Source organism: Gavialis gangeticus, unplaced genomic scaffold, assembly GCF_001723915.1.
Source record: "Gavialis gangeticus isolate Ggan-Ray unplaced genomic scaffold, GavGan_comp1, whole genome shotgun sequence".
Taxonomy (NCBI): Eukaryota; Metazoa; Chordata; order Crocodylia; family Gavialidae; genus Gavialis; species Gavialis gangeticus.
Genome location: NW_017729011.1, coordinates 18,074,219 through 18,098,331, shown reverse-complemented (window position 1 = coordinate 18,098,331; position 24,113 = coordinate 18,074,219). Strand labels below are relative to the sequence as shown.

The 24,113-nt window shown below is 45.5% G+C and overlaps 1 protein-coding gene across 1 annotated transcript in view; it reads left to right on the top strand.

Moving 5' to 3' along the window:
- DDX31 (DEAD-box helicase 31) overlaps window positions 1-24,113 on the top strand; it is a 72,033-nt gene that overhangs the window by 20,554 nt on the left and 27,366 nt on the right. The window contains exons 15-18 of the mRNA XM_019510302.1: window positions 7,031-7,081; window positions 9,099-9,238; window positions 15,581-15,662; window positions 22,485-22,596. Coding sequence (XP_019365847.1) covers window positions 7,031-7,081; window positions 9,099-9,238; window positions 15,581-15,662; window positions 22,485-22,596 — 385 coding nt within the window. The remainder of the gene's footprint in view (window positions 1-7,030; window positions 7,082-9,098; window positions 9,239-15,580; window positions 15,663-22,484; window positions 22,597-24,113) is intronic.

Here is a 24,113-nt window from a genome sequence, read left to right as displayed (position 1 = left end):
GGAATGCGCTTGTTTTGTTTGCCCTTCAAGCTTCCTGTAAGGATGGGGAGGGAAACACCTTTACTCCACTGGAAGTTCGCTGGCTCCCTCGTGCTGCGGTGGCACCTCTCGCATCTCGCTTCTGACCCATCGGTGCCACAGCCAGCCTGCTGCAATGGTGCAGAAGGCTGCACGATTTGCTCTCTAATCGTGGCAGCTGTTGATCTGAAAACGTGTGAATCTTGGCGATTTCTACCCACCGCAAACTTGTAAATTACAGCGATCGGGAGTAATTAGAGCTGAGAAACCCTCTCCAGCTCTGAAATGACTCTGGTTGTTGCAACACCTTCTTCTTAAAGGAAAAGGGTTGCAAGCTTGTGGGGGGCTGCAGAGGAGGTTGAAGTTTATTGAAATGCTTTTTGCAGTGGGTTTGACTACCCTTCAGATGCAGGGATAGCTTGGACCTAGGGCTGCCAAATGACCTATGGCATGACTTGCAAAGCATACTTGTCTTCAGCCAGCCCTCACCCGAGGAACCTACATCCGTCTGTTTTTTAACCTTGATCAAGTCACTGAAACCCTCTGTGCCACAGTTTTTTTCCCAGATATCATGGAGCTAATGTTTTTCTACCTCAGCATCACCATTGCAAGGCTTATTAATTCACTGGCTTGCATAAGATGCTTTCAAAGGAAAAAGTACTTGGTAAATGCTAAATACCCTTTAACTAATATTTATTGTGATCTGTGCATCTACTGGATAGAAGAGAAGAATTTCCCAGGAAGACTCACGTTTACTGACATTGCATTGCCTCTCCAATTTAAAAAGCAGCAGGCAGGTTTATTTTAAGATTTGATGGGTAGTAAATGCGAGTTTGCTAACAACTTATCACTCCCTCTTCTGCTGAAATGCGGGAGGAACATAAACACCTCAGCTTTTCTATGTAGCGCATGTTCAGAGTTGACAGGTCTGTGGTTTTGTCTCCTTTCCCACCATCAATATACAAATTCACAACTGCTTTAAGTAGATGGGTGAAGTACAAAGGTAGTGAGCACCGGCATTCATTCATTCATTCATTCATTCATTCATGGAAGGGAGGAGGTAAACTGAACATGCTGCTGCTCTGCTAATACACCTCACTCCTGAATTTCAATCTCTTCCCACCTCTTCCAAGTCAGGGTAACCAGCTCGTGCCACCCGGGCATTTGTTCACAAATGGCTGGGTTGAGAACTCCTTTTCACCTAGGCCTCCACCTGGGTCTGAAACCCAGGATTCCCAGAGATAAAAGATGACTTAACCCACCAGTCTTTGTGCCGTAGTTTTGACTAGATGGTTCTTAATCCCTGAGACCCACAGGATTATAGGTGCCAGATTGTGCCGGAGCATAGTAGCTGATGTGGGGGCTTCATGCTTCCTTCAGACAGCCTGTAGGCAGGTGTTGTCACCACCTTAACACAAATGTAGGTCAGGACACTTGTCCCATCGACCTGACCGGTCCTGTGTTTTGTGTTCTGCTTTGTTCTTTAAGCCATGTGCGTTGTTTCAAGCCATGATGAGGTGGCTGCAGGAGTGTCTCTCTGGGGGACTGGTGATCCTTAGTTAATGACATTTCTATTTGGCATGGACACATTATAGGCAGTGGGGACGTTAGTGTTGGTTCCCTTGGGTGGCATGAGTCTGCTCGTGGTCTCCAGCTGCAGCAGGGCAAGGTGGGAAGAGACAGAAAAGGGAGGATTTGGGCAGATAAATAGGATGAAAAAGGGGAGAGTGGAAGGAAGACCACTCAGTTGGGTGCTGGTCTCAGGTGTTGGAGACTTGGGTGCAGTTCCCTTCTCTACTGTGGACCTCCCGTGTGGCCCTGAGTCGGTCACTAAATCTCTATGCTTCAGTGCCCCCTATTTAAAATGAGCATAACAGCACCCGGCCCTGCTTCCCAGGCAGGATGGGAGGATAAATACATGAAAGATGTATGAGGTACCCCGTTCCTATATTGATGGGGTCTGTATAGATGGTTTGGATAAAGAAGTAGGCCAGACAGTAATTCCAAAATGCATGTGCCCCTTTGCACTGATACCACAGGGCAGGCGGGAATTGTGATAACTTCCAGCCTACTGCTCCGGCACTCTGTCTAGAAGGCACGGGTTGTCAGACAGTCGTCATTGCCCCAGTAACAGCACAGATATTTCACAGGCAGGAATTCTTGGCTCTTTACTGTAAAGCCACCTATGTGCTTTGTACCCACAAAGTGCCAGGGTCTTGCTCACTCAGTGCAGGCTTGTGCTGCTCAACAAAGACCACTAAATAAAAAAAAAATCCTCTCCCCTTTTTGTCTCTGGCTCTCTTGTCTCCTTTGCTTCTCTTCCTGCTGTGGCAGTCCATGGAATGCACTCTTTCTGTTAATAGTTTTTATTTTTACTTCTTTTCTTTTGCCACGTAGTATAGCCTGAAAAGAAGAGGTAGTCCATCTCTGAAGGTATCCTGCAATTTTATTTCTCTCTCCTTTGCTGAAGTTCTGCACAGCTTCCTTCGGGATGTGCCTTTTAAACAAGTTCATCTCTTCCAGGGGGAGAGGAAAGATCATTTGGAGACTGTTTGCTGTTTACTCAGTCACGCTAACTCATCTTGCCAGTTTTCTAGCGGCCCCAGCCAAGAGCTTTCGCCTCTGACAGCTTCTGTGCTCTCTCCTTCCTCCTCTGATTACGCAGCCCAATCTGTCACCCTGCCGACGGGGGTCTCTACCCTGCTGATGGCTTTCCACACTCGGCAGTAATGACTTTTGGCAGGCCGGGAAGGCGCGAGAGCTCCTTCCCCAGCTTGGAGAGCCGTTAGACCCTCTCTCCCTGTTAGCTAAAGCACTTTGTGAGGTTCTTTGGTAAATAAATGAGTCATTTTAATCCAACTGACAGCCTGGCACCTGAGCAAGCTGCCTTCCATCTGTACTTCTAGGCCTCATGTAGGCAGCCAATTGTCAATTCAGGGCCTTCAAGACCTCACCATTGAGTGTCTTTCAAAAGCAACTTTAGCGATTTCTTTCGCCCTAATTAGGTTGCATGAGAGGGATTGAGCCAACCGAGGCCCTTGCGAAAGCTTTGTGGCCATGGCTTTTCTGATACCTGGTGGTAATTCACCTTGTTTTCTAGGTAGCATCCTCAGGACCCCCCCTGCCCTAGGCAGCCGGCTTGATCTGGTGCCATGAATCGGCGAGAACAAAAATTTCAGCAGCCCTGATGGTGTCCCAGGTTGGCTGTGCCCTGATACTGTGCCCTTCTGTGGCTTCCAGGCTCACTGCAGATGGGACCGGGCAAGACATGTTCATTGCTGTCATCTTTTTTTATTTCCTTCCCCCCTTGCTCTGATGTGGTTCCTTTCATTTTGCTTCTGTAAAATCCACCCCGACCCTGCTGAAAGGATTATCACAGCTAAAACCGTGCGGGGAGACACCAGTTGGGGGGTGGAGAGCGGAAGAGAAGTCCCTGGTGTAGCCCAACAAGGCCATCGCCAGCGATTAACAAGCGGTGCTGACAGCCCACAGAGGGAAAGAGGAATCCAAGCCCTTCCTCATTTCTGTGAGACTTGGAGCAGTGGAAAAACAGGGGTCTGTTTAATGGGACACTCTGTGGACTCACTCAGGCATGCAGATTTTTTGCTTCTTTCCTCGTCCCCAGGTCTCCATCATCTCTCCTGCAGACTGTTCCAGCCTCTGCTTTTACAGGAGCAGATTTTTCACCCTTCAGTAATGGCTGCCCCCTTTTTTTGTTCTTGCCTTGGGATTGCAGGCCCCAGTTTTTATGGTTATGCAAGAGCTGCTTACTTGTAAATCCATTAAGTAGATGCAGAGTTGTGAGTTTGTACGCCAGTAGGTTTTTTTGGGGGTGGGTCTCAAAAACAAAGGGGGCTATAATCTGTGGGTACAAAACTCCAGCGTGAAGCCACATGGCCTCAGTTAAACTGCATTGTCGTTACTGACTTGCATTGTCCAGTGCTTGTTCTTCTTAAACAAATAACTGATTTTGACGGTCTCATTTAAATCCTATAAATTTAAATGCTATAAATCCTATTTTAGCTAAATGGGTCTTAGAATGGAATCTGCTCTCTGAGCTTTGCGGTACCCAGCAAGCCAAAGGAATATGATAAATCAAACTGAAGTCTGCTCCTGGGAGACAGAAAATAAACTTTGGGTGAAATCTTGATCTTATTGAACTTGATGGGAATTTTGACACTGATTTCAGCAGGGCCCGGAAATGACCCCAGATGTTTGACAGCTGCTAAATGTGATCCTAGTAAATTAATTGGATGTTTGTCACTAGTCTTCTGTACCTCTCTCAGGTGCCTTTCTTGTGGACAGGGCCAAAAAATATTGTATGGCAGTTTATGAAGCAGGAGTCTCTTAGCATTTGAGGTCCACCAGCAGAGAGAGTGGGTTGGTTTAGACTCCCATACCCTAACTGTATTGTGCTGCTTTTCCAGTAGGTAATAAGACCACAGAAAAGCCAGGGGGACAGATACTGAATTTGCAGAACCCTCCAGTAATCAGTAAATGTATCTCTAGTTGGCTAATATAGTCCCTAAGGGCATAAATGCCAATAATTGGCAATCTGAACTGAATACTGATGATAATCCTGCACAGGCAGACTAGTCTGGTGAGTAAGCATGATTTCAGGAGCCAAGAAGTCCTCTTAAGTACAGCTCCCACCCTACCTCTGTCTTAGGCTGGCCCTTACCATCTTAGCCTGTCCATCTGCTTTTCCAGGTGGAAAATGGGGATAATACCATTCAGTGGTTTTGAGCCCCAGAGCCTGAGAACAGAAGTCCGGTTGGAAGGAGAAGGGCACATTTACTACTTCTTCCCATACTGCAAAGTAGGGGAGGAGGTGCCTCACAGGGGGAAAAAAAGTTATGAACTGCTGACTTCATGGAAATATGGGACCGAGCAAGCAGTGAAGAGACCAGGCCTATTGTCTGCCTGCTTTGAGAGAGCATCCTGTCGGGTGACAACCCACAGTTCGTCTTGGTGCTCTCCTGATACGTTTTGTGCATTTTCTGCATTCTCACTGCGTGCTTCTGTGTTTCTTAAAGCTGCTATTTTGTACTTCTGCTTGTCCAGCTCTATCAATGGGGCATCCCTTAATGCTACCAAAGGGGGTGTCATGGCACGTGGCTCCTGTTGTACTGGAGTTGGAGTCACAACACAACGCGTTTGGGGTGATGGGAAAGCTTCTGGTGCCAGAACATCAGCTTCTGAGTCTGTAACGCCTGTGGGAGTTGCCTGAAAACACTTCAGTGGGTGGCCAACACGTTTTTAGTACATTAGGCTTCCGCTTTACATTTGTAATCTATTCTGTTTTGGAACGAGCCAAAAGACACATGTGTTCCAAAACATTACCTAATGAGTCCAGCCTGCACACTTCCTTTCCTTGAACGGCACAAGTGCCCTTTCCAAGACCATGCAAGGACATGACTCATGACACAAAATACCAGCAAGGGGCGCTGAGGCTATTTTTTGACAGTACTTGAAACCCTAAAACCCACTGGTGATCTGCAGGGCCCTGGGTAGGTCAAAGGGTCTCATAGTTTCATAGTTTCTAGGGTCGGAAGGGACCTGAGCAGATCATCTAGTCCGACCCCCTGCCATAGCAGAAAAGAGTACTGGGGTCAAACGACCCTGGCAAGGTGTACATCTCACTCAGAAGAAATGCTTCCTTTGTAAGTCACTGGGCCAGCCCAGTAGCAAATGCACCAGATAACAGCCCCAACACTTCTCTGCAGGGCTGAGGTTCATGTCTTCACTTCAGAACCAGTCCAGGATAAATACAAGGGATAAGTCAGCCTCTGTCAGACTCCCTGGAAGTTTTTCTCTCTATTGAGTTGCTCTATTTTTATCTGAGAACCAAGTGATCTTGACTTAGATCCATCAGGAACACCAAATGCATCAGAGGCTGGGGAATGAATGAGGTTGCCTCGTTTAGATGGCTGTCTTGCCCTGTGACCTCTTAATCTGGGCCCAAAGTATTTGAGTAGGAGCCTCATGTCTCATCTCCTGGTAATCACCAGTAGACCAAAGCACGTTTGTTTTCAAGGGCCCTGCTAGGGCAGGCCATAAAGCTCCCTCTCCGAGCAGATGTGGAAAGCAGTGGAGCTATGTGTAAATAAGGGTGGCAAGATTACAGGGTCCAGAGGAGAGTTTTGACCCAGATTCTGAAACGGGTTGTGAGCCAATAAAAGTTATTAAGGAGGCAGTTGATCTGATCTGACCTTATTGAAGCAAGAGAGCCACCAGGAATTCATATTTAGGCTTATTAGGGAAATCAATAGAAAGGGGTTTTGTTTCGGATATAAACAAGGCTTCCAGTATAAGAGAGGAGGTGCCTCCTAAATGCTTGAAAACCAGCATCTGTGGATAAAGTAATGGTGAGAGACAGAAAATGTTATATCTTGTACAGATGAGAGTACTAACCCTAGAGATCATTAAACCTGAATTAATTTTTTAAAAATCGAATTCCCTTTTGCCTGCAGGTTCTGTTTATTTATGTTCTGCATTTTGCCTGGCTGGGAAGGGACACATAGATGCATCATACTCTAGTGTTCAGTTCTCATTTGGTAGCATCGAGCTGCAGCGACTGCAAACACTGCAAGGAAAGGCTTAAATTTAATCAATAAAGTTGTCTTAGGACTGGATCTTGCCACCCTTATTCACATGCCTGTAACATCAGTGCTATTTCTTTCAGTAGCAGGGCCGAAGGAGCAAGGTCTTACCAACATACAGGTGGTAGAATCTGGTCCTTAGAATTTAAGGGGCCAGTGACTTCAATGGTTGTAAATCAGCATGGCTTCATGGAAACAGATATAGTTACATCTGTGGGAATTGATTTGTTTTTGCGAACTCCTTTTTGCATTTAAACCCCTATATATTGATGATGAAGTTCCCATCCATCTCCATCTAATATAAGAGGTGCAAAAGTCTCCCTGCAAAAACATCACATTTCCCAGGATGTCACCTATTCCCAAGACATTTTCTCCTAGCTGATTTTTTTTTTTCTTTTTTCTTATAAAAGGATGTTGCTGCCCGTGGGTTGGACCTGCCTCAAGTCACCTGGATTGTTCAGGTAGGTTTCTGGGGGTTTTGCGTGTGTAAATCGTTTGCAGATGGGGGAGCCTGCTAGTGATATTCTGTTTTTTCAGGCCCAGATCCTGCAATATGAGTAGATGTGAGGAAGGGTCCATTGCAGAGTCCCAATGACTCCTCAGTGGAGAAATAGTCTCCGCTAGCAGCTCCTTTTGTTTCCTTTATGCCAAAGGATTCTCAAATACCCTTTGTCTTTTTATGCGGAGCGGGTTCAGGGGTTAATCTTACGTTGTAGAAGCTCCATGAGTTTCATTCTGTTTTCTTTTTTGCTAATCCAGCCTTTATAGCAGATAAATAATATTCCATGAATAGAAAATAATTGGAGCCTGATCCTGCCAGGTTCTGGCCATTTTTAACATAGTGCTGAGCTCCCCACCGCCGTCATGACTGAGGACACAATTCCTTGAGGAGTCTGAGTAGATGCCTTACTATAAGCCCCTGTGTAGCTCCAGAGGCTTCATCTTGAAAACTAGCCACATTGCTAATTTAAGCCCTTGTATACTCTCCTAGCAGCAGCAAGCACACAGCACCTTTCAGGATTAGGCAGTTCTTATTAGGGTTTCCTCTGAAGATCTGCTACTGCACCATTGGTGTCAACATGAATTTTGTCTGTGTTTTCAATGGAAGTAGGATCAAGCCTTAATGAAATGTCAGGCTTTAATTTCAGGTGCCAAGGGAGAGGATGTGTGTGAAACTTCAGCTGTCCTTTAACTTTAACAAAAAAAAAAGAGTTAAGTTTACAAGTTGGGTTTGCAAAATACAGGGAATGACGTTGAACCGAAAGTTTTCACCCATTAAGTGACCGTTTGGTAAGCAGAATGGGCTGCTCAACCTTGACAAAGCAGCCTTTCAGTTCCCAGCACATCCCTTTAGGGAACAAGTAGGATTATAATTTTGGCTAAAAAATAATCAGTTTTTTTCAGAAATTAGCTGCTCGGACTGGACTGGGGGAGCAGAGTCTTTCATTCTTGGGCCCAGTTGCACTTGCTATACTCAACACGGTGCAAATTATCTGAGGCCCTGGGAGACTGCTGCTTGTCCAGAAGGTGAAAGCTCAGCTGTCCTGAGAACTGTGTCCAAGAGCACTGACCTGCAGGGAGCAATTAGATTGCTCACAGCATCTTACTCACACCTCTAGCTAGTAGAAAATTTGCCAGAGGGCACAGGTATAAACACTAGAGTGGGCTTTGGTTGTTGGTTTTTTTTTTCCCAGTTAAACTGCTGAGGGCTTATTTCTAAGTAGCATGTGTATGTGTGTGTGTGTGCACACGCGTTCGCTTTTCCAGGAGGAGGAAAAAAAATCATGTCCCACTTTATAGGATCCTGCAAGCTCTGCTGAGCAGCTTTAATTCCCACGGAAGTCAATGAGAGGCATTGGCGCGTTAGCAGCGGCTTAATCAAAATTCTGTGAGAGCCTGATGGGTACAAATGGCAAGACAGTGGGTCTGGAGACATCACCTTCTTCTTTCACTGCACGCAGCGTGCGGGACTTGCACCTGCGTATTGCCCCTGGTCCTTTTCTGCCGAGTAACCATCAGCGATTTGCTTTAATCAACCCAGTGGTTTAGCCCGACTGTAAATTTGAATCGTTCCCCTTTCCCCCCAGATGCACAGCAGGCAGCTTGTCGCTCTGTGTGGGCATTCCTGTTTTAAAAAAAAAAAAAAAGGAGGCAAACAGGTTCCTGACGAGCCTGTGTAGAAATAAAATGTAAAAAAGTGAAGAGAGACACCGAGATGGGGAAACTGTCCTATTATCTGAAACTTGGCCAATGTGTCACATTCACATGTCAAAAACCTGCTATGGCTGATGGGGCTGAGTGATGGTTCCAGAGATGAGTCCGATGGGCTCTTTATAAACAGCCCCTCTCTAAGGTAGGCAAGAGACCCAGTTTTTATTTAGCTCCCTTTTTAGGCAAACGGACAAAGCGGCATGTTTGCAATCAGGTCCGCTGCATTTTGTTTAATTTCTCCTTTCTCTTTGTATTCCCCTTTTGAAGTACAACGCTCCGGTTTCACCTGCGGAATACGTCCACCGGATCGGAAGGACGGCTCGGATTGGCTGTCACGGGAACAGCCTGCTCATCCTGATTCCTTCGGAGGCAGAATATGTCAACTCGCTGGCTTCTCACAAGATTAAGTGAGTCAGAGACCCGAACAAAAGTTCCATCTCCTCCTAGCTAATTAACCTTCCATGGCACTTTCAGAGGGACCGTGTCTTGTACATGTTTTAATAAGAGTTATTAATTCTTGTGATCCTGGACTAGCCCCAGCATAGCAGAAGGAGGGAACTGAAACCTGTAATGTAATCAAGCATGACAAATTTATTGCACGAGTGAATGCGTGTGTGGTTTTAGGAAGGAGGGGAGACGCTCAGTGATTTGTTGCACCCCACTGTTACCTCGAGGGCTCTGGGTTTCAGTCTTGCCTACACGGAGTTCACATTCAAGGGAGCCCAGCCTGTTGGACACTTGTCCACATCATGTTGTCAGGGTTGGTACTTTCTCTCCACGAGAGAGCCAGGAGTGGAACTGCTGCAGAGTTATGGGTCACAACTGACAGGTTGTTGGCCAAACCATGCTGTATAAATGGAATGGAGACAGCTATTCCAAGGTATATTTCGAATGCATTGGTAGAACTTGATATGGCCTCTGGGTTAGGAAGACATGAGCAGTGCAGGCTGGCTAAGACCAAGATGTGTTGGCCAAGACAGGTCAGGAGGCTCCTGGTATCTGCCAGCTTTGGCTCACCAGAGAACGAGGAAGTAGGGGTGAAGAAGGCAAGACCAGCTAAATAAGGAAACGGAGAGCTGATATATAGGTACAGTGACGGCCTCCATGAAGTGAGGTCTTGAGCATCAATCCAGAGCTAACAAGTGCCCCTCTCATAAAAACCACCTCTGGGGCACTGCCTTTCTTAGCTGCCTCCTGAGTACAACCAAAAACAAACGAGCCTTAAGGAGTGCCTTCCAGGGTGGGTCTGGCTGCCTTTGGGTTCAGTGCAGGGAAGCTTGCGCTGTTCCCAGCTGCCTTGGGGAGAGAGAGTTCTGCCTCCAGGTCAGCCTGACAGTTCCTGTAATTCCAGGGTAAAAAAGTCAGTCTTTAGCCAGTACCGTCCATCCTGGAGGAGGAACCTCCCTACGCTGCCCGTTACTAATTACTGCCACCAGATCCCAGAGCTCTTCACCAGTCTGCTGGACTTGCTTGCCTTCCTCGGCTCCCCGCATCCCCGTCTCTTGGCATTTCAGAACAACAGCCAAGTTAAATCACTTCGGTGCAGCGCCAGTTTTGATGGAGCCCTGTAAACGCCGACGCACAAATTATCTGGCTTCTATTTTACGTGTTCATGTGGGGTGGGGCAGCTCAACATCAAATTTGGTTTTGCATTCTTGAAATAAACAAACGCTGGCAGTAAATACGGGCTTATTCTCGGCTGTGAGCCACTTAGTGGTCTAACAAAGAGCCATCCATCATCCCAGGTAACTATCTATTAAGCAGACACCAGCAAGACAAGGAGGGCTAAGCTGACAGGGTTTTTTTTCATGTAACAAACAGCACTGACATTTAAAGGTGAAATCCCACATAATTGTGAATTTTTAACTCCAACTGGAAAGTTGTATTTTATTTTTTATTTTTTTTAATGATGATTTTTGGGTGGGGGAGGGCAAAATGGTTTGCGTTTGCCCATATTTTGCTCTGAATTTTTAATTCGGAAAGTTTCATTTGTTTTTGTTTTTCTAGCAAGTTTAAGGGAGTAGTGTCTCCTGCTCAACCTGGCAATTATAGCACTTACGGAGACCTGTTGTTGAGAGAGGCATCTGTTTGGGCATCCTTAGACTGATGCTTTCCATTGCTCACCTGGAAGGGATGGATGTGAATCTATTCCTGCCTTCTGAAATCAGTGCAGCTGAAGTCCACAGAGGAGTGCCTGCCTAGCTAGGGCTTATTTTGTTTGCTTGTTTGGGAGTTGGTTTTTTGCTTTAATTTCCTTAATAAAGTATACCACCTATGGGATCAGGGACTTCTGGATAAGGGAGTGCAATTCACCTACAGTTATCAGATCAGAAGAAATGCTTGTCTAATTAGCACAGGAGGGTGGTTTGGCCTGTGTGTAGTATATCCCATGCTCTTCCAAATCAAGTAGTTCAAGTGTGCACGTGCACACACGTTTAAAGGGGCAATAGGATACTGAACTGTGCTGATGAATTACAGAGATGATTCATGAAGGCAGCTTGAAGCTCAGGGCAGCAAGTGCCATCAGCACAAGTTGCCCCCACCCTTCACAAACAGAGCATGATGGTGAGAAAGCTGACAATTCAATTTAGCATTGAGGGCAAAAGACAGCCTGTGCCAGCCTGCCGCCATCTCCACTCGGACACTGATCGCTCACGTTTATCTGGGCTCAATCTTCTTTTCATCTTTCCATTCAGGCTGTGTAAATGGTTTGGCTTTGTATTATTATTTTTTTCCCCTTGCTTCATTTAAAATCAGTGTTCATAATGAGCTCCTGACGGGGTTGTTGAAATGTGAATCCTCTGTAAAAAGTTGGGGTTTTTTTCTAAGCAGCTGATTCTCCCGACAGATGCCTGTCACCCTCCGCTGGTGTAGATTGGCAGTGTTGGGCTGACTTCTATCAGAAAAGGATCTGGCCCAGAATTTTATCCCTACTGGAGGATATAAAGGAGTAGGTCAAACACTGTTGATACCCAAGCAATGGGGCCAGGCACGGGCTTCTTCCAGGATGGGCATCTACTTCAGGATAATGGGTAACTGCCTTGGAAATTGGAAATCACTCACAATTAATTTCCACACATATCTGAAGCCTGTACTTGGCTTCTGTAGGATTTACTTTTGCCAAAACCCTCTCGCTGTGGCTCTGGTGAGAAAAGCAATGCCCACTGGAGCTTAGGACTGTTGCACGACTGCCTCAATAACTCTTATTTTGTAGCATTGTGTAATTTGATGTTACGTTTCCCTTCCCTTGTCACGAGTGCACATGTACTGACTTAGATGAATTTTCCTCTTTTTTTTTTTTTTAAGGTTACCCTCCAAAATGTTGCGCCTCAGCACTGCGTATAACTAACGTATTTTCCTTCAAAGGAAGGAAACAAGAAGCAGGAAAAACGCTGCCGAGAGTTGGGTATTTCCTCCTTGTGCTTACGTCTCTCTTAGTTCCTTCATGTGCAATCTAGCAGCGCCTGCCTCGACAGCCATCAGATAATTTCTTTATCTCCTAACGGCGGCCTAACTAATTTATACAGGAAAGCGCATCACCGTGAAGGCACGAGTCGTTCCCCCGCCCGAATGCACCCCCACCCCGCGCACACTGTGCTCCCTGCTGTGAACCGAGTTCACATATCTGTAAGGCAGCAAGCTGGCAGCATGCCAGGAGAGACGAGAAAGGGAGAAGGGGATGACACATCTCAGACACATCAATGTCAAAAGGCTTGACATTTTCATTCATAGCTGTGTCAAAGCAACCTTTGGGGGTATGGGGAGAAATGCCTTTCTCTTGCTTAAGTGGTTGCCATTTATGTTTTAATTTACTGTTATACTTTTCAAAAACAAACAGAAGAACCCTCAGTTGTCTTTTTATGCTCCATTTCCCTTCCTCCCGTGTCTCTCCCCCCTCCTTCCTCCACCTCTGTGTTCTCCACGAAGGAATCCTCTCTCTTTGAGATTCCCCAGCTACATCAAGACAGCTTCCCACATAGGCTGGGACGCGGCCGTGCACAATCACGGCCTGTAACCCTTTGGGCTAAACTGTTGCTTCTCTGGACTAGCTCGTTCCCTTTCTCTCTGGCATGATCGCAATGTTTCTGTCACGGAGGCTTGGAGGCCAGGTACTGAAGAAATTGCATTTGCCCTGTTTCCTTGAACTGGGTAGGACTGGTCAAGGCTTGTTAGCACTGTAGAGGGAAGCTTTCCTGTGTGCCATGCTTGTGCCATGCTCATCTCCAGCTGTGTGATGTAGAGATGCGATCATGGAGTTGACAGTGTTTAGCCTTCACTTCTTTCCCAGCTTCTGCCACTGATCCCCTGTGTGTCCTTACAAAAGTTGCTTTACTCTCTCTGCTCGTCTCTTGGTGTCTCATACGGTATTGCAAAGGTTGATCAATTCCTGTTAGTTGAGGCAACAAAGTGCAAAGTGTTAATCCTCCTTTTTTTTTATCCCACTCGTTTCTATTCACTCATTAAGGTTCTAAACCATGTCGAGCCAAACTTGGTTCCCTTTCAAACAGATGCAAGTGTAAAAGACCAACGTTGACTTTGGTACGCCTCATTTGGGTTTACGCCAATACAGAAAGGGGAGAAGTTTAGTTTCTTCTGTAGAGAGATAAACTCGCCCATTTGTGAAACATAGCCATGTGGAAACCCAGGGCCCAAACCTTCAAATAGGTAGGCATGAGTTTAGCTTATCACGAGAGTAGGCCCACTGAAATCAGTGGAACTGTTCACATGCTTAAATTTTTAAAGATGTGCTGAATTTGCAGAATCAGGGCAATGGACAAGTGTCTTACAGCTGGGAGTGGAAGATTGATCACCTGATTGAACATGCAGGAAAAAACTGTAGGTAGACAGACGGAGACTAAATGCCAAGTGTGGCATTTGGCTGCCACACCTGATTGAGTCCTGTGGTTTAAAAAACTGCCATAGGGCCCTTGATGATCACAGGTGGCTTTACACTTCTTGGAGGAGAGATGTTGGATTCTCTCTTCTTGAGTTGTGATCCTGGGAAGGAAAATATAAAAGAAAGGAATGCAAAGCAATCTAAAGGCTGGCAGGAAAATGTCCGTTGTAGACCTGAGCGAGCTGGAGAGCAAGCTAACTCAATAGGCCAAGCCCTGACCCAGGCAACGTTGCATTCGGTCGGGATGACCGCAGGATGCGGTGGGCAAGCGGGGGGTACTTGTCAGGAGAACAATGCCGTGAAGTGCTCTGCACGGTTTGCTTTCAGGGGGTGGTGGTGTGGGGAGTGGTCCAGGAGACTCCAGCGTTTCCACCCTAGGTCCTAGGTTTTTAACCACTGTATTTCTGAATGAGAGGAGCCTCACTGTAGTAGATTTTTGATTGCTAGAAGAGAGCCACCACCAAGTGACACAGAGACTGCTCACTCCCTACCCAAGAGCTGTTCGAGCTGCCTCAGCGGTGTGTCCATGCCCTGCTGATCTGGGAATCACCTGATGGGTCTGGAAGGAGGAGTTTCACTCGTGACATTTAAAGCCCCTAAGCATTTGGCCAAAAAATTCTCTTGTTCGTATTTCTAATGTTGCTTTTTAAAATGAGGGCTCAGAGGCTGGTGGCAGGGAGCAGGGTTAAAGGAAGCACATACCATACCAGAGAAAAATGTATTTTCTCTTTACGATTTACTCCGAATTTTGGTTGGACTTTCATAATGTAGGGACTGCCCACGTGACCCGATGCTGGTTCTGTTGAAGTCAGTGGCAGAACTCCCATTAGCTTCAACAAGGCTAAGATCTGACCTGTAGTGAATGGTTATAGCTGAACTGCCAAATGGGTTTGGCATTTTTTTTTTTTATTTAGAGACTAACTCTGGACAAATGAAATATGAAAATCCCAGCTTTCTAGACTTTTATGCCACCCTTGTTCCAAAATCCTCTCCCTAACTTCCAGCCTCATCAGCCCCATGTTTCTAGTAAAAAAAAAAAAAGATGGTTTTGTGGTTCAAGCACAGCTGTAGAGGTTAAAAGTCCTGACTGCAGGTTGTGGCTCTGAATAAATCACTTAAACTCTCTGTACTCTGCAGCACAGTGATGACAACTGCCCGATATACAGGAAAACTTAAAAAGGTGACCAGCAAAAGAAACGATAAATTGAGTTTCTACCAGTTTGCATTTTGTTTGTCACTGTTTTGTGGTGCATAAAGATGGAGCTCATGGTTAAAGAGGTTTCTTCCTTGCATGTTTGTTACATTAGTAGTATCAGGTGCTGGTTGCTTTTTGAGGACCGGAGAATTAGATCTCTCTTGATATCACAACTGAGTGAACCTGATCCCACCGAGACAAGAAGAAGTTATCGAAATAAAAATCTTTGGTTGATGTGGGCGGGAGACGGTCCTTAACAGGAGAGAAGAGCTTTCGTGTCTGAGTCCTCAAAGTATAACAATACTTGCCTGAGTTCTTGTTTCTGAAGCACTACTCTACTGAAACTAGACGAAACAAGAAGTAGGAGGAAAACTTGTGACCCTTTCAAGCCTGTATATGTATGTGCAGCTTCTGTAGTGATTGCCAGATTTTCAGGGTGACTGAAGCCAAATTCATGGATAAGATGCTGGATAAATGTACAGGACATTATGGTCAGGCTGAACTTGTAGGTCTTCATCCCCTCTGCCACTCCACCCCTCTTGGGCATCACTGGTTGGGTCTGACTCCCATGGGATGGAAGAGAAACCATTTCTGTGCAGAAAGGTTCATGTTGCCCTGGAGAAATGACCATTTTTCTCTTCTTTCGTGCTGTTTCAGGGTCTCAGAAATGAAGATGGAGGACATTTTGGCCAACTTAATGAAGGATGATCGTTTCAAGGGGCGCCAATGGGGAAACAAAGTGAGTTATTTTGGTGGTTTGGAATTGCTTTGGTTTCATTCGCTAACTAAATATGCTGTCTCACTCAAAGAAAAGGGTGTATAAAGCCATATTGTAAGGTAATGCAAACCTTCATATTATTCACTTGCCCCATTTGTGCCCCCTTAAACTTTTGCCCCATAATGGCAGTCTTAGCTTAGACTCTTAGCTTATCAGCAAAAGTTTCAAAGCAGGCTGTGTTCTTGCAAAGGCTCTTATTGCAAAGGCTGCAGTTGGCATGACATGCTGTTTGTGGTCCGTTTGCTGTATTGTGAAATATTAGGAGACATTAAAAGTGACACAACAGTTGTTCAAGCAAATGAACAAAGGACACTGTGTGCTGTTATCCAGGCTTTAATATTATTATATTTTGTTTTGGAGAGGCCTGATTGAAACCTCGATGGAGCTGGTAGGAGACATTTTATTGAGTCTAGCTTTGGGTTTGGGTCAGTATTTTAGTTGCTAATTCATAAAATTCAGGCATTTGCACTGGTTCTTTCTGCCACCGGCACAGATTGCATTCTGTAAGAGCCTCAATCTTAAAGAAAACTTGAGCAAATGTCAAGCATTACCCAGGTTTATTTTTCCACTCGCTTATTATTTTGCCAGTTCGCTTATTCAGTTATTCCACGCAACAGTCTTCAGCTTGTCCACTGTCTTCCAGTTTCCCGGCAGATGGTTCTGTTAGGCACTGTGGCTTGTTTTCAATAAAAAACATGCTCTGGAAGAATATTCATACTTCCAGCGTGCCCTGCATTTTTACAGATATTAAGCTTACCTGAGGAAACAACTATTTGCACCCAGATTTTCCCAGCCCTTCACAAATCCTTATTATGGCTAAATCCTGGTTTATAAAGTAGTCCAGAAAATATGTAGTTTAATAAGCATGTGGACATGTGTGGAGGTTAGTATAAAATGTTTGGCAGTGGGAGTTTAGAATTGCTGTGTTACTCTAAAAGTCACTTAAAATTGCTTTTCTGTGCACAAACTGTCACTGCTGTGCCCTTGGAAGCAGGCTCTGTGGGTCCCATGTAGAGATTGAGAATCTCCTCATTAAAATGATTATAAAATTCCATTTCTAGCCCTCAAAAAATGTCTTTACTTTAAATTTGACGCTGATACAGGACTGAACGTAACTCGTGCTAGACCCAAGATGCATGGAACTTAGGGAGGAGGGGACGGGGAAAGGAAAATGTTTCTTTGACAGGTATTGATTTGGTTTTTCAACAGCAGCTGTTGGAAAGTGTCCAAAAGGTTTTGGGTACTCACCCCTTGTAATGCCCATGGTGCATCTGAATAAGAAATCAGCGGCCTCTCGAAATAACATCAGTTTTAGCCTCTTTGGGGTTCACTGTGCCTATCTGTAGAATAATGCTAATGCCAAACCAGCAAGGCTGGTTACAAAGATTGATGAATTAATATTTATAAAAGGCTTTCAAAATGTGAAGCATATTATAAGTTTTAAGTAGTTGTGTCCTAATTGAAATACAGCCCCTCTGAACGGTAGTTTAATGCTCGTTTTCAGCGGAGCTATAAAATGTATTTTTAAACGTGCTGCAGGATTTTATACCAGCAGAAACTGAAGGTTTTGCCTGACGCTGGTCTAAAGGACTAGGACCAAGAGAGGGAATATTTGGTAGTGGGAAAATCCTTTCAAGTGTAATAGGGATGAAATCACTGTAGTTCTGTGGATATTATATGTAGGGTTTCACAGGAATTACTCTTAAACATCTCGAAAGGGTAGTAAAGGCTCCAGTCATTTTCTAGATTTTTTTTTTTTTACGGCAGTGTATAGAGATCTATAGCTGGGTCCTAATTCTCTCTTCAACTCTATATAGTGTTTAAAAAACCCAGGAAGGTTATTCTCTACTGAAGTCTATAAGTCATTTTTCAAAGATCCGGGGACCAAGATATGGATGTGCTCGACCGCGCGTGGAGCCGGCCGTGGTTGGAAGTTTTAATTTCCGCTTGTTACAAAAGACCGAAACTAACTCAACTATGGCTTTGCCGCTTGCGAATTACAGAGTTATCTTTACCTGATCAGGTCTCCATGCCTGGTGTCATGTATATATTATACTCGAGCACACAGCCACCTCATTATAATGCTCTTTGTTTCTCACTGCCTTGACTGAAGTCCATTATAAGTACCCCCTTGGAACACACTTTTTTTGGGCTTCTGTGCGCAGCCAGGGAGCAAGCTGAAGCGCCTGTAAAATGTATATTTTATATTTAGACGTATAAAATATATATGTGGCTCCGTCTGGGTGTGTGAGTGTTCACCTGCCTACAAAGAGAATAAATTTGATCTTTCAACTTTTACTGAGGGGGGGAAAAAAACTTGTTGGGTTCTAGGGACTGTGTGTGGGGGTTGGAAAAAAAAAGTTATTAAAACAAAATCCTTCATTTTGTTTTAAAGTACCATGGTAGCAGTAGACATTATGGCCTTTTTCTTTTCTTTTTCTTTTTTTTCTTTCCTTAACCCTAAGAACATTCCCACCTGCTCTGGTTTTATTGTATTTCTATATTCCTTCTCCCATTAATCCTCTTGTAGGCATGGCACATTACAGGAGATAAGTTAGCTTGTAAACTTGCAATGTGTTAGCTACTCTGCTATATTTTCATTGAAGAGCAAGTTCTCTAAAGCAACCGCTCATCCTGAATTTTGGGGTTGGGTCCCAGCGCAAGAGGACTTTTGTCTGGAATTGGGAAAATCAGTCCACAGTTGGCTGACCGCCTCTGGCTTCATGCAGTGTCTGCAGAGAGGAAATGCTAATTGCCCCCCCAGCCACAGCACCATCCGTAAAACGAGTATACGGCTTCTGGTTCAGGAAGTAACCTCTCAGCACCGCTGATTAGCTGGCCTGCAGCACAAAACGAAGGCAGTTACACGGACCTGAACCAGAAGTGCTCAGCTGAGGATCCAGGCTTGTGTCCTGGATTTTGCTATATAAAAGGGGTCACTTTTTAAAGCTACCCGGCACACACCATAGGGTTGAAGTACTTGCACAAGTTTGCGTGCTAGCTTACCACGCAATAAGTGGCTCATTTCACCGTGCTCATAACGAAAGTGGAGAGTTAGCCTCCCTGATGCCAAGACGCCCCAATTTTAATGGCCATTAAGTTTCCGTCTTAAGAACCAGATTGTCGAGTCTTTCTTTTCCTTGCATGTTTTTTTTTTTTTCCTCATAATGGCTTGAAATGGTTTTTAAAACATCACAACACTGTACATGTCTCCTTTGGGTTGCAGTAATATCCATTGGGTTAATTATGCCAGTGTGTAGAGACCAGCCAAATTTGGGACCTCATTCTGCAAGGCACTGTTCAAAAATAGGGTATTAGAAACTCTCATTAGTTAGTTGGATTAACTGAGACTGTAAATGCATCAAGAAAGGGAAGGAATCTAGCAAACCATGAGCACAATCCTTTATCTTTTAGGCCTTAGTGTCTAGTGTAAGGGCATCCAAGTGAGTCTTCCCATTGACTACTTGCAGGGCTAGGGCTTACTCGTGTGAGTAAAATATGCAGGACCACTTGCACTCGACAGCCAGTAAAATCGCTTTTATTATTCCGTCCAGAGATGGAGGCAGTGCAGTGTGCGGCGCGCGGTGGTTTTTCTTTGCACAGCTTGGCTCCAAGTCTGAGTCAGTTTTTAAATTTAGAATTTATTTAGTTCAGACCAACCTCCCTGGAAGGCAGGAATCAAAACCAGCTTTTTTTCCCCCTGCCCATTAGGGGGCAATTTGAAAATGAAATCTTTCTCAAGGGGATGGAGGGGATAAAAGGCCGGGTGGGGGCGAGAGAAGGGGAAACACTGTTTTCTAAGCACATTATGTTTTCTGCCGTTCGCTTTATTTATTTTTCCGCATTTTATTTTTCTCGAACTGACCTTGCGCTTTGGAAATTATGCACCTAGTTTTTTTGGGTTTTTTTTATCCCTTATTTTAGTCTTTCTTTCTCCTCCCCCCCCGCACTAGGAAGAAGAGATACCTCATTTTGAAACCTAAAGGGGGGAATAAGAAAAGTCCTTTGTAATATATTGCCATATTATCACTAAATCCCCTGACAGTTGTGACACAGAAGCAAGTCACCTGTCACTTAAGCTTGAGGTCTCTTTAATTTTCTCCAGGAATTCGCACCAGGCTGTCTTTAATTTGAGGCCTTTATTGGAATTCTGAAACCTTTCTGCCTCCCCAGCGCTCAGATCTATTCTGAGTGCTGTTACAGAATGTATACAATAACCAACAGAGGGATTCGGAGAGGGCTGAAGCACTGTTTATTTAACACTCTGGAGGGATTTTCGTGCTTATTCGGTCCTGGCTACCCGGCTTTCAATATCGCTTTGACAACCGTTATGCCCTTCTCATTAATTTTAAACAGTTAAAACACAGGAAAAAGAGAAAAAGTTTTCATTATTAAAGTGCTTTACTTTTTAATAACAGAGGATTCTGTCCGCCAGGGGAAAGGGCAATCTCGCTAATTTTACATTCATATTAAAAAACCCTGGGAAGGTGACACTCGGTGCTGTCGGGGAGGCTTAACGAAAGGGAAGCGGGGGTTGAGGGGGGGGAGGAAGTTTTATGTTTCACAGCAGCAGAAACTTGTTAACGCCGGCGACAAATGTCCGGTTTGGGGAGGCGACTCCACTTCTAGCGTGCAAAGCCCTTGGTGGACCCTCCGCTTGTCTGATTGACTGGCTGAGCAGGTGAGAAGGGCACCCGACTAAGGCAACGCACATAAATAAAGTGTGCCCCATTTTGTGCCCAGAGAGAACAGGTGGTAGAGAGGGGGACTAAGTGCATCTTAAAAGGGAGAGAAGGCTCGTTCTTGTCCAAGCTGGATAGCGAGTGAATATGAATTTTAGTACCTGTTCACGTGCACTTCACAAAGCTGCTGTAACAGGAAGCGGGGACTTGAATAGCAACAATAATCTGACCATGTTCAAGGTGCAGCGCCAAAGCCGCAGATAGAAAAATTGTGCAGTGCTTCAACTGGTCCAAATGTGGTGTTTTGTTATGTCGGTGTAAATCAGGAGCAGCACCAGACAGCCCCAAGGACTTGTCTTTGGTGAAATGTCCTACCAACATGCAAACCAATGAAGTTGATGGAGTTAGGCCAGCAAAGGCTTTGGGCCCTTTGTGCTTGGATCAGGCCAGCGCTTCTTAATCCCTGCCTTTGCCTAGTGTGAGGATTCAGTTTAAACGTGGAATGGCGCTCAGCACAGTGCGGAGGTGCTGCTTGCATTTCTGGCAGGAAGAGCGCTTTGTATAGTCAAGGCAGTGGCGAATCCAGCTCACAAGTGAATCTCTGGTTTCTTCCTCTTGGCTGGAGGATGCTGCTGTGGCGTGGGCCCAGAGTGGAGCGATGGGAACCTTCCCCTCTTGTTGAGATGCGTAGTTGAGGGGAAGGTGTCACAGTCTGTGATAAAATCATGCGATCGGTCTCATGGATTAGTTTTGTGTTCAAGCTCCCAGAGCAGCCACTGAGGACTGAATGCCACGGAAGGGAAATATAGACAACCAGGGGTCTTAGCCAGGTACCTAAATGCTGCTATCATGCTTTTCTGCCAGCCAGGATAACCCCACTCTCTCCATCTTCCCCTATCCACTTCCAGGGATTGCTTCTTTTTCCTTCCCCCAGAACATCTCTTTGCTTTCCCTTCCCTTAAGCTTCTGTCTTATGGCCTGATCCTGAGAGGGACTGAGCGCACACACAATCCCTTTCTTGGGCATTATGAATACTCAGCACAAAGCTCACCCCCTGGAAGATCTGCAGAACTTGGCTTCCTCTGTTAGTACCCCAGGAGATTATTTTTTTTGCAGTAGTAATTGTTCACGGTGAGCAGCACACATCCCACCTGTGAACATCAGTGACTCCGTTTTTAAATCAGCTTCGCATCTCACGTTTCCTGCAGGGAATTTGGTCTTTTCTGGTTTGCAGTTTGGAGAGGTACGCACAAGCGTTATCTCCCTGTTGCAAGAACAGAAAGAATGCAAAAAGCATTACATCAGACTGAGGTTCAGCAGGTGGGATGGCAGGTCCTGTGTGGGGAAGCGCCCAGACTTGTTGCACAAGTAGCCTTTAGGAAGGAGGGAAGGTTTGGGAGAAGGGGGAGGCACCTATGATGCTGGAAGGAGGCAATCGTCCCAAAGCGCTGAGAAAGTGGCAGAGGAAGAGAAAAGTAGGTGAGAGCAGCTTGGACGGAGGGTCTCCAGAAATGAATGAGGATTAAGAACCATGTGTAAGCAGAGGAAGATCAGCAAGAGCAAGGAATTTCATACGGAGAGGGAAAGAATAAGCTAGTGGGGAACAGTATGTTTCCCAGGTAGGACTAAGCTTGCTCAGATTGAACGTAAAAATATTAAAGCTAAATAAATAAATACAAATTAAAATACTACCTTTCTTAAACTCTCAAGAGAAAACTGGGCCCAGCGAAGTCAGCTGGCAGTAACCCTGGAGTTATTCCACACTGATTCTGGTGAAACTTCAGACCTAGAATTTGACCCCATGAATGCAGAGCGGTTGCTACCAGGAGATGGGGGAGGAAAATAATACGTGATAGGTGTTAGAAAACACAAAATTAAAACGGATTTGTTCCCCTCACAAAGCAGCGCTCGCTGGTTGCTTTGACTTTAACATCTTTATCTATACATTTTTTTTTTCTCCCTAGTAATATTGAGAGGATTACCCTTGTTGGCCCCTGGGTGGTTACTGTGTGATTTTACTGTTATTAAATCTATTCTAAACTGCTTCATTATTCCTGCCTCAAGTTCTGTCTTTCCTCTAATCCTCCCACCGCCCTCCCAGAAATCCCGTGGCACAAACCCCCAGGAAGTGCGGGAGCGGGCAACGGTCTTGCAGACGGAATTTGAAAATTACGTGCACTCCAGCGGAGAAAAGGTCCGGTGGGCAAAGAAAGGTCAGTGGGCTTGTTTTTACCCTCTTCCTCAATGGCTACCGCAAGCTGCCAGGGCACGTCCCTGACGAGGTGGTCTCCGGGGGGCCAGGCCCGACAGGAACATTTTGGGGGCAGAGGCTTTGGGCAGGGGGTGACACGGAGACCGGAGGATTTCTGCCGTTATTAAATGTTAATTTCTTTCTTTTGCGTACAGCGCGCAAATGAGTTTGAATCTAGGCTTTCATTAGGATTTGTACGCCGAGGGGGCTCTGACCCAGTCCCAGGAGTGGCTGAGTACATGGCATGTTGCACCGAGAAGGTCAGAGACAACATGCCAACCTCATCCTGCTGTAACACCATTGAATCCAGTTGGTGCACACCAGTTATGCATTTGGCCCAACGAAACACCTTGTGAGCCACCCTGAACTAAGGGATGCACTTTTTACTTAATGAGCTGACTCTTGAGTGTGGGGGTGGGGCAGGCGGTGCAGGGAGAGAGCACCGAGAGCAGAAAAAAAAAGGCAGGGAAGAGAAGAGCTGATAGATTTTTTTAACAGTTGTAATTAGGTTCAGATCTTCAGTTTCATCCACAGCTTTAGTCAGGCAGAACGCCTAGAGCACGGCGCAGAGCAGCATAGCAAGCCGTAATCATCTCCATCTAGACTGGGAGCGGGGTAGAGGGAGAAGGGATTTCATTTGCTCTGGGAGAAATTTTCCGTGGGAGCGGTGAGAGGTATTAAACTGAATCTGCCTCCTGGTACTAGCTAAGAGGGTGGGAAAGTACAGACCCAGACCTCTTGTACAAGCACAGCCCCCGCAGCCTGTCTGAGCTGCTGAGGAAGGAGCACACAGAAACCGAATACCGGTTGTGCAGACTCCATCCTAGGGCAGATGACGGACTTTTCCCCTGGTCTCACACGGAGCATACTTTTGAAGTGCAGAACCTTGAGTTTTGCTGTTGACTTAACACTGTGCTCACAAGAAGTGAACCACCTGTGCCGTGGGGTGAATATGTTACTAGGTTGCTTTTTCTTTGAATCTCTTCCTTCCATTTTACTTCACCCACCAATCAATATCTTCCCATCCCACCCTTCAGGTGTGGACCAAATCCTGCTATCCTAGATCAGGTCAGCAAGGAGGGGGCAAACTTTTTGGCAGGCATGCCACAAATATGCCCTGTATCCTCCCTGAGTGCAACTCTGATCCCTTTCCTCTGCCTGATCTGCTGCTCTGCTTTCTGCTTCCTGCCTTATCTGCTGCTTTGCTCCTTGCCCCTTTCCTGATCTGCTGCATGTCTCACACACAGGCTGCCCATGCCACTTATAGCATCTGTGTCGTAATTTGGCCTCCCCTGAGGTAGGATTCCCATCGACTTCAGCTCTTTAGACCAGTGGTCTCCAAACTTTTTTGATCACGCACCCCTATCAGTAAAAATTTTTTGAGCATGCACCCCCAGTATATGTATATTTATTTATTTATAAATTATATACATGTACTACTGTACTAATATATTATGTACATTATAAAACATACACAAA